At 46.3% G+C, this 10,648-nt stretch overlaps 1 protein-coding gene and 1 long non-coding RNA gene across 2 annotated transcripts in view; both read right to left on the bottom strand.

Annotated features, from left to right (window-relative positions):
- The window catches only part of mgat4b (alpha-1,3-mannosyl-glycoprotein 4-beta-N-acetylglucosaminyltransferase B), a 155,174-nt gene extending 148,611 nt beyond the window's left edge, over positions 1–6,563 (bottom strand). The window contains exons 1-2 of the mRNA XM_046030013.1: positions 6,548–6,563; positions 4,979–5,259 (exon numbers count right to left, since the gene is read on the bottom strand). Of these exons, the coding sequence (XP_045885969.1) occupies positions 4,979–5,075 (97 nt within the window). The 5' untranslated portion in view covers positions 5,076–5,259; positions 6,548–6,563. The remainder of the gene's footprint in view (positions 1–4,978; positions 5,260–6,547) is intronic.
- Positions 6,564–8,942: 2,379 nt separating this feature from the next.
- On the bottom strand, positions 8,943–10,113 carry LOC123957697. Its single transcript, XR_006821866.1, has 2 exons — positions 9,911–10,113; positions 8,943–9,559 (listed from the first exon to the last, which is right to left on the bottom strand). It is a non-coding gene; the product is annotated as an uncharacterized LOC123957697 (long non-coding RNA).
- Positions 10,114–10,648: the final 535 nt, after the last annotated feature.

Raw genomic sequence — 10,648 nt, 5'->3', positions numbered from 1 at the left:
TACACGACCAGGCAGAGAGAGAGAGTACACAACCAGGCAGAGAGAGAGAGAGAGTACACAACCAGGCAGAGAGAGTACACAACCAGGCAGAGAGAGAGTACACGACCAGGCAGAGAGAGAGAGTACACAACCAGGCAGAGAGAGAGAGAGAGTACACAACCAGGCAGAGAGAGTACACAACCAGGCAGAGAGAGAGTACACGACCAGGCAGAGAGAGAGAGTACACAACCAGGCAGAGAGAGAGAGAGAGTACACAACCAGGCAGAGAGAGTACACAACCAGGCAGAGAGAGAGTACACGACCAGGCAGAGAGAGAGAGTACACAACCAGGCAGAGAGAGAGAGAGAGTACACAACCAGGCAGAGAGAGTACACAACCAGGCAGAGAGAGAGTACACGACCAGGCAGAGAGAGAGAGTACACAACCAGGCAGAGAGAGAGAGAGAGTACACAACCAGGCAGAGAGAGTACACAACCAGGCAGAGAGAGAGTACACGACCAGGCAGAGAGAGAGAGTACACAACCAGGCAGAGAGAGAGAGAGAGTACACAACCAGGCAGAGAGAGTACACAACCAGGCAGAGAGAGAGTACACGACCAGGCAGAGAGAGAGAGTACACAACCAGGCAGAGAGAGAGAGAGAGTACACAACCAGGCAGAGAGAGTACACAACCAGGCAGAGAGAGAGTACACGACCAGGCAGAGAGAGAGAGTACACAACCAGGCAGAGAGAGAGAGAGAGTACACAACCAGGCAGAGAGAGTACACAACCAGGCAGAGAGAGAGTACACGACCAGGCAGAGAGAGAGAGTACACAACCAGGCAGAGAGAGAGAGAGAGTACACAACCAGGCAGAGAGAGTACACAACCAGGCAGAGAGAGTACACAACCAGGCAGAGAGAGAGAGAGAGTACACGACAGTCACATTACTTCCATGTACTTGTTCACTGAAGGTTTTCTCCAAATAAGTTATTAAAAGTAATATGTGTATCAAAGTGTACTTGCAGGCGTGTTTTGGTCTCACTGCTCTGGTCCAGTACCCACTTCCTGTCCTGCGTGGGCGCAGTTCTTTGTGCGACTGTGTGAAGCTGCCTGCGACCCCAGGTAACACCTCCACCTGATCCCAGAGCAGCTCCAGGAGCAAACACGCAGCGAACACACAGACTCAAATCTGACTTCAAAGCTGTGCGAGCAGCGACGGTCACCTGCAGCCTACGCAAACCAGGTCACCAGGTCAGGCGTTTATCGAGCGAAGACGCAACGTCGGGCCGAGGAAAGCCTGCCTCCTAGTATCATCGGCAAAATGCACTTTCAAGTATCCCGAGTGAAAGTACTCGTTATGGCCCCTTTCAGAGTTCTGAACGGTGAAAGATGCTTTTTAATAAGACAAAAGAAATTTAATGATTTAACAAATTAGGGCCGAACGGTTTGGGGGGAAAATCTAACTGGGTCACTTTTCAGTGTGAAATAGATAAAACATTACAACATGAGACACGGGGAGATTTTCAAAATAAAACACCCGGTCGTATATCAACAACAAACTCGGTAGATACTTAACCATGGAAGAAGCACAAAATCTGAACAGGTCAGCAAAATCAGGCAGGCAAAACGCTCTTATTCTGAAATGCCGCATGTGGGATATGAAGCCGTGCAGAGAAAGAACCAAAACGGCTTCACAGAGAGCTGTGATCGGGAAGGCACAAATGACGTGACGCTAAACGCTGCTGGAAGCTCTGCAAAATATCCAGGTGTATGATTAACCTACAGTTTTATTCGCCGTCTTCACGATTAGCTAATCACGTTCTCTCAAAACGCTCTGACAGCAGGTGTTATTTACAGAACTATCAGTGTGTTCGGGGAAATGAACGAACCGTCGGTGCAGATGAAAGGTTTATTTGCACAATAAGAAAACATGAAATGCAGTTTAAACATAAATCAAATTTTGTTTAATGCTGAAAACCCTCAGATATTTCAGCTTTGAATATGTCTTTAAACGGCGTTAAAATATCTGCTCATCTCGTTCTGGTGAGCCAGTTATTGTGCATCGTCACAGCCCTAATCTGAGCCCTGATGTCCAGCCGCCACTTTTCAACACAGTGACGTCTGCAGCCCTGACTTCCACCGTCCGAAAGGAGGAAGTGATGAAAGAGAAAGAATCTGATGAAAACAGATATGTAATCGAGTGTTTTTGTGTTCACGCTGTGTTGACTTCCCTACAGGCCACTTCAACTTTCTCTCAGCAGATCGTCTACATCAGTCTGCAGGATTCATGCGCGTCCATGCAGGCGTCTGTGGAACGCCGGCCCTGATATCATCACCAGATGGGTATCAGCAGAACCAGCAGTCTGCACACGCTTCACAGCCAGTCCATCGAGGGAACCGAGCTAAGAAAGCAACTGCTGGCGTGTGCTGCGTTTAAAACCAAGTGCTCCCTTGCAAAGCCGCTGGTCCTCTCGCATGAGATTTCTCAGCTGAACTTTAAGGAGAAACATTTCATGCTGCAACAAAAACCAGAACGCCACCCCTCTCCTCCCAGCGTGAAATCTGTCACAAACCAAGCGCTCCCTTTCATCAGGACCCGCCCGGGCAGGTGGAGCCCAGGCGGCTCCCCAAAACCTACAGCTGCACCCCGCTCCCCTGCTGTGACACAAACCAAGCGCTCCTTTTTAGCTGAGTGATTTGTTCCTGCAGCAACAACAAGCAGCTGCAGAAAAGAAAAAAAAAACACGTCCGTCCCACTATCTCCACCTCCCTCACAGGCTGTAAGGGGTCCCAAACCAAGCGCTCCCATGGACATGCAGATGACAGCTGAGCCTGCATCACTCCGGTGTGTAAACACTCACACGTTGTTGTTCCACCATCACACTGCAACAACAAACACACAAACACTAAAAACCTCCCCCCAGGTCTGTTGTGCACCATAAATCAAGCGCTCCCTCACTCCTGGGGTTAGCTGACAGCGGAGCCTGGAGAACAGGTTTGTTAACATCTACACATCAGTTGTTCTAGAAGATAACACCCTCCAACAAACAGACAAACACAACCACAAACTGTCTCCTCCCGTCCAGGCCTGTAATGAATCATAAATGAAGCACGCTCCACCTGACTCTCCGTCCGAACGCACCCACAAATAGTAAAAAACATAAATAACAAACAAGCCTCCATCCACGCGGTCACCTCCACCTGGCTCTGTCTAGTGTCCCAAACCAAGCGCTCCCGTTCCCTCCTCTGTAGCAGCTGAGGACGCCACCCCTCGCTCCTTGCACAAAAAGGCCTGCAGGCTACAAAAACAAACTCACACTTCTTCTGTCATCCATCCACACCCCCTCTCTCCTCTGGCATGTCATGCATCACAAACCAAGCGCTCGCTTCCCCTCCAGAGTGCAGACTTTTTTAAACATCCTCACATTATTCTTTTCCAGCAGCAGAAATGATTCTTTCCAACAATCAGCTGCAACAAAAACAAAATGTTATTAAATCAAATTTTAAAAAGTGATGGCTTGACAAACCAAGCGCTCCCTTGATTACCTCATAACCTGGACCTTCCACTTCATATCTACTGCATCTTTTCTTTTTAACCCCTCCTCAGCCTCTTCCCCCTCTCACTCCCCCGTCTAGATCCTCTCCCCTTTCCTGACATATAAGGCTAACACAAAACAAGCGCTTCCTTGATTAGCATCTGCTTCATCTAACTTTTCTCTGCAACACGTAGCATCTTCTTTTCTTTCTGCAGAGCACATAGTGTAGCTGCAACTAAAAACAAACCAACCCCTCCTCTTCTACATCTCCCTCTTCCATTTTGACCTCTTCAGGTGGCATGCACCGCATCACAAACCAAGTGCTCCCATCATTAACTCAGAACCTGGAGCGTTCCTCTTCATGCACATAAAGCATGATGCTGCTACACACAGTGGAGATGCTACAAAATCAAACCAACCCCTCCCACCTTCCTACGGCCATCTAGACACTATGTTGACATGTGATTCATCACAAACCAAGCGCCCCCTTAATTATCTCAGAACACGGTTCCTTCCCCACACATCCACGTTTAACCTGCAACCAAAACAACCCCCCCCCACCCGCTCCCACCTCTACCCTCTCCCCTTTCCCCTTAGCTGGCATGTGGTGTATCAAAAAACAAACGCTCCCCTTCATCACCTCAGAGCCAGAGCTTTCCCTCACATGCACAACATGTTTTTTTTCTGCTACAAAATCAAACCCAGTGCCCCCCCCCCTTCTCCATTTCCACTCTCTCCCCTGAAATGGCACGTAATGCATCCCAAATCAAGCGCTCCCCTTACATTTTCTGCAACACAAAGTGAAGTTGCCACTAAATCAAACTAACCTCTTCCCACTTTGTATTTCTCTCCTCCGTCTAGACCCTCTCTCCTTAGCTGGCATGTGATGCATGACAAACCAAGCGCTCCCTTCCTTACCTCAGGAGGTTGTAGCTTCTCATGCACAAGCATCTCATGTTTTACTGCAACATTGGGACTGAAACAAAATCAAACGAACCACCTCCTCTCACCTGCTTCTTCCTCTAAGCCCTCTCCTCTTTGTTGGCATGTAATGCATCCCAAATCAAGCGCTCCCTTCATTACCTCACTGCTGGAGCTTCCCCTTGCATCACCAGCATCATGTGTTTTTTTCTGCAACACGAAGTGGAGCTGCAACAAAATCAAACCAACCCCTCCTTTAATTCTCTCCTTCCTCCGGGCCCCTCTCCTCTTATCTGGCATGTGGTGCATCACAAACCGAGCGCTCCCTTCACCTCCGGACCATCTGAAGCCTGCAGCCTCCCTTTCACATCAACACCATCATGTTCACGTCTTTTTCTCCGCAACATCCAAGAAACACAACGCGGAACAGAAACAAACCCAAGCCGAGCTCTGCGTGGCGACCCGCCCTCCTCACAGCGGCGTGTGTGGAGCGTGAAACACAAACAAACACACACCGGGACGCACCGGGATCGGGTCTTACCTCTGGAGCTGCTGAAGGCGGTGTACCAGGACAGGGAGACCAGCCCGCACAGCCCGAACAACAAGACCGTCAGGAAGGAGACATTTCGGAGCCTCATCTCCGGAGCCCCGGGAGCATGTCCGCACCGAGAGGGGGGAGGAGAGGGACGGAGGGAGGGATGGAGGGAGGAGGGGGGGGCAGGTAGAGAGAGAGAGACAGGTAGACACCGAGAGAGAGAGAGAGAGACGGTGGGAGACGGAGAGGCGGGCGGAGCTGTTGCCGTCTGAGCAGCAGCAGCGAGACTGAGGAGAGAGAGAGGGAGAGAGAGGGAGAGAGAGAGGGGGGAGGAGACAGAAACAGGTGGAGAGACACCAAGAGGAGAGAGAGAGGGAGAGAGAGAGCGCGCTTAAAACAAAAATAAATCATATAAATAAAATCAGATTACACAATGACTCACAAGAGGCAGCAAAATAAAGATCATTAAATTATAAATATGGATTCTGTAGGTGGAAGAAAACAAACTAAAAACACGTGACTCAATGAAGAGGAAGCCTAAAAACTGATTAGTGCTGTTTGTTTCTTGTGTTTTACTAGATTTTGCTGCAGAATATTTTTGCGGTCTCCTCCACATATGATGACACACAAAGTGTCTGGCTCTGATTAACCTTTAAATCCTCTTTGAAAACAAACAAACTATATATATACATATACATACACACACACATATATAAATAATAGTAATATTATACCTGTTACAGTCTCAGTAACGCCCATTATGACATATTTTAACCTTGAAATTAAGAGGTGTTTTGTTTTTTTAATAATTCACCAACACCGAGAAACATTTCAGCAGCATAAAAACAAATCCATGAGTAAAGAGTAACGTTAGTTCCTGTTGTCCTCGGCCCCTCTTAACAAGACGGTATCTCCCCTGATGGATCATGGGTAAATAGATTTCAATAGGTTTGTGTTTCCTTTCATGAAGTACTTTCCTGATGAGAGAGCCCCCCCGCTATTAATCAGAAGGTTCATTTTTCCCAATCTGCAGACATAACTCTGCACATCTCTAGAACCCACCTATGCAGCACATCCTACCAGCAGAATAATGCCCATTAAACAGCAGTGAAAGAACGTAAAAGTAGGAAGTAGTAACTTGCCCAACACTGCATACGACTGGGGACTTTCTTGATTTTAAGATTTTACAGAGTGCTCTTTGCAGCCTGCACTCCAGGGTGACCAGCACACAGACACACAGCTCTTTTTACCTACGGATGTACAGAGATGTTCTTTCATACATTTTAGTGTTTATTCTATAGAATTTACATAGACATACTGCTCATTCGCGGTGAGTCAGAGAGAAACATGTTCATTTACATCACTACCTGTTTTTGAAGCATATCATCGTTACAACCTAGAGTGGGGCAGGTTGTAACAAGGGAACACAATGCGTTTAACATAAACTCACGGGGTCTCTGATCTTATAACATATTTTATGCGTCTTGAGCCGTCCTTTAAGATGAGTCTCAAATGGGACCAGACACTTCAGGCTGTAATTGGTGGTGTTTAATGGAATAAGTGATAATAACTTACAGCAACAGAGCGAAGTCCGGTGACACAACTGACACGAAACTGGTGCAAACAAGAACAAATCCAAAAGTAAACACTGAAGACAGAAACTCAAAGAAGAAGAGATGGCAAACGAGGGACAGGTGAAAACAATCAGACAATCATCACTGACAGGAAACAAAGCCCGGCACGCCACAGAAAAATAATACAGGAAGTAAAGTAGGCTCAACTGATAAAACATAATCACAGACAAAGGAGGAGAATACAGAGACAGGAAGTGATGACACCTAAAACACACAAGGAAGAGAATAAACAAAAATAAAACAAAAATCACAACAGAAGAATTCAAAATGAAGACCACACCACAGAGTGTGTGACTGAAGAAGATGACTGCGCCTGTTTAACATCTTCCTGTGGTTCAGACCAAGCAAGAACCTACAGGTGAAGTGAAGCCAGCGCTGAAGAGCCTCAAACCTGCGTCCTCTCTAGCAGCCAGCAGGAGGCGCCTTAAACCTGCGTCCTCTCTAACAGCCAGCAGGGGGCGACTTAAACCTGCGTCCTCTCTAGCAGCCAGCAGGGGGCGACTTAAACCTGCGTCCTCTCTAGCAGCCAGCAGGGGGCGACTTAAACCTGCGTCCTCTCTAGCAGCCAGCAGGGGGCGACTTAAAGCTGCGTCCTCTCTAGCAGCCAGCAGGGGGCGACTTAAAGCTGCGTCCTCTCTAGCAGCCAGCAGGGGGTGACTTAAACCTGCGTCCTCTCTAGCAGCCAGCAGGGGGCGACTTAAACCTGCGTCCTCTCCAGCAGCCAGCAGGGGGCGACTATAGAAGTCTGTGAGAAAATGTTTCTACTTGTCAGCTGATTTATTCCCTCAGTAGCCACTTTCCTGATGAGTTTATGGTTTCAGTCGCTAGTTTCAAGTCTTCTTCAACACAGCATGATGTTCATTTAGTAAATTATGGTCCCATTTAGAGGAACAGAGACCAGGAAGCAGGGGAGGCTTTAGGGCGGGGCTACAAGCTGACTGACAAGCTGTCAATCAGGATAGAGGCGACTCGTATCCGCTGCTCTGTGAACATTTAACCAGCGCAGCTGACAAAGCTGTTTGTCGCAAGCTAAAATGAGCATCCCAGCTAACATCACAGCTAACGTGAACTACAGATGCACCTCGATAACTAAGCTAGCTAGCTCCACCCTCTCATCCAAATATGGTCATGTCTGGTTCCAAAAAACAAGATGGCGAACTGGAAGCTTCAGAACAGCAGTACACAACCCAACGGGTGAAGTCCCGGAAGCCACGCCCTCTTCTTTTAGACTGTCTCTGGTTTGAGTTCAGGGTCTGCTGTCAGAAAAGTATCTGCTGCTGTATTCAGGGACACTCTGACATCTGAGCTTTGTTGTTGTCTCTCCATCAGAGCACTATGCCACTGTCATTCTGGAGCTGGAGGACCGAGGAGACGAGACAGAGCTGAGGATGGAGTGTCGAGGAGTCCCTGCAGGAGAGGAGGACTCCACCAGGGAGGGCTGGACCCGGTTCTACTTCCAGGGCATCAAACAGACCTTTGGATACTGAGACTGATATACCGAACCCTGCAGCTCGTCTGAGAGGCTGACTGAGTCCACAATGAGACAAACCTGCAACAGTTTTATCCTGTTGTTTTTCAATAACACGTGGAGTCCCTCAGGGAGGCGTCCCGGAGCCTGTGATGATTTAAAGGAACAGTCCAACATTTGAATAAAGAGATAGGTCCAGGTTAGCCTAGCTTAGCATAAAGACTGAAAGCAGGGAAACTATTAGCCTAGCTCCCTCAAGAGTGGAAAAAAGAGCAACTGAATACATCATTTGTTGGACTGTTCCTTTAAAGTCTGACAGTCCTGTGTGTGACTAAATGATTGGACAGATGTTAGGAATACTGCAGACTGCTCTGGACCAATCAGAGACAAGATTACTGATGAACATCAAAACAGCAAAAAAATATGATTTTTGCAGAAATCAAGGTCAAAAATTTTAAAGTGACTTTATTCATAAAGATTTATCTTCGGCTGGTTGTTTAAAGGTTCAGTTATTAACGCTCTGACTGTCGACGCCCTCACAACGTTTTGACTCAACACTCAGATGAACGGTCTGTATTTACGTCCATGAATCAAATTAATTGACACTTGGAAAAAATGTTTTTTCTCTCTACAGCCACTCCAGAGCGCCATAATCCTAAACAGAGTACTTTTACTTTGATTACTTGATAATAATACTTTGTATGTTTCTTATGCAACATTGTTTTTTTCGTCTTCACTGGCGTTAATTAAAATCCTCTTGTTAAAAGAAAGAAATGCAAATGTGGGGTTCCCTGACTGGCTTTCTTCAGATGAGCTTTGCTCCACTGGGTCTCTAATAAAGACAGTGAGATGTAGCTGAAAAAGACAGTAAGTTTCATTACTTTATTTTTGAGGTCAGCTGATAAAAATGGAATAAATAAAATATTTGTTTCCAGATGTTTGTGATGAAAAGTGAAAAACTTTCTGACAAAGACTGACTTCCTGTTTTTCTTTGTCTCAGGGAATGTTGTTTTCTCATTATTATCTTTTGTCTCTTTACATTTTATCAGGAACAACAAACACACAAAGTCACATTAAAAGTACACGAAGTACACATTGATTTCAAAGTACACAAAGTAAAACATCTGAGTCATGTTGATATTTTACAGGAATGTGAATCTTCCTATTTACAATCGATTGATATAAAAAACACGTCTAACAGCGACTTTTTACAATCTGAACACCAGACGCTCGATGTTCCGAATCAATTCAGACGATCAGCGATCAATTCCAATAAAAAGCATCAGAGTGCAGTGATATTTACTGATCAGTGATTATCTAACTTGGTGTAACTGATCGCTGATATTGGTTGTTGATTTCTGTAACATTGATCCGTCGTAGTGGACCTGCCTCAGTCTGAGCGGACGGAGAGTTTCTTCACTGGAGGTCAAAGGTCAGCAGGGCGGAGCTAAAAGACTTCCTCCTCCTCCGCCTCACAGCCGTAATCTGGAACAACAACAACCAACCGGTCAGGAGCCACACTGTGTGGTGTATGTCTACAATGTTGGTCTGTGACGATAAAGTTGAACAAGTTTGAATAAATAAACTATGATTATTTTGTAAACAGGAAGTTACAACTTGTTGATCAATAAGTCGCAGCTGATTGGATAACACCTGTGACAAGCCCACCAAACGGAAGGAAACATACCTGGAAGCCTGCTGTGGAGGGTTGCACAATGTTGCAGGGAAACATGTCGTTCAATCTGAAACCGTTTCAACTCGCCCCTGCTGCTCTGTAAAAGTTTGGTCTTTTATTTTCTCAAGTTTCTGTCCTTCAGAATAAAAGCCTAGACTGACCTTCTACAAGCTGCAGAGCGCTAACACACTCCTCCTCCACCTCCACCTCCTCTTCCTCCACTTCCTCTTCCTCCACCTCTTCCTCAGCAGCAGGAGCAGCAGGAGTGGAGTCTGGTTCAGGATCAGGAGTCACTTCAGCTGCAGACTGAGAGTTTAAATCAACGAGATATACAAATTCAGTCTGTACATATATACGTATATATGTACAGTATCTCACAGAGTGAGTCCGCCTGTTCATGTGACAACACTGAAGAAATGACACTTTGCTCCAGTGTAAAGTAGTGAGCGTACAGCTTTTATAACAGTGATAACAGTGTAAAATAGTGAGCGTGCAGCTTGTATAACAGTGATACCAGTGTAAAGTAGTGAGCGTACAGCTTTTATAACAGTGATACCAGTGTAAAGTAGTGAGTGTGCAGCTTGTATAACAGTGATACCAGTGTAAAGTAGTGAGCGTGCAGCTTGTATAACAGTGATACCAGTGTAAAGTAGTGAGCGTGCAGCTTGTATAACAGTGATACCAGTGTAAAGTAGTGAGCGTACAGCTTGTATAACAGTGATACCAGTGTAAAGTAGTGAGCGTACAGCTTGTATAACAGTGTAAAGTAGTGAGCGTGCAGCTTGTATAACAGTGTAAAGTAGTGAGCGTGCAGCTTGTATAACAGTGATACCAGTGTAAAGTAGTGAGCGTGCAGCTTGTATAACAGTGTAAAGTAGTGAGCGTGCAGCTTGTGTAAA

This window comes from Micropterus dolomieu, linkage group LG19, assembly GCF_021292245.1.
Source record: "Micropterus dolomieu isolate WLL.071019.BEF.003 ecotype Adirondacks linkage group LG19, ASM2129224v1, whole genome shotgun sequence".
Taxonomy (NCBI): domain Eukaryota; kingdom Metazoa; phylum Chordata; class Actinopteri; order Centrarchiformes; family Centrarchidae; genus Micropterus; species Micropterus dolomieu.
The sequence above is the reverse complement of the archived record's forward strand: the minus strand, read 5'-3'. Positions and strand labels throughout refer to the sequence as shown.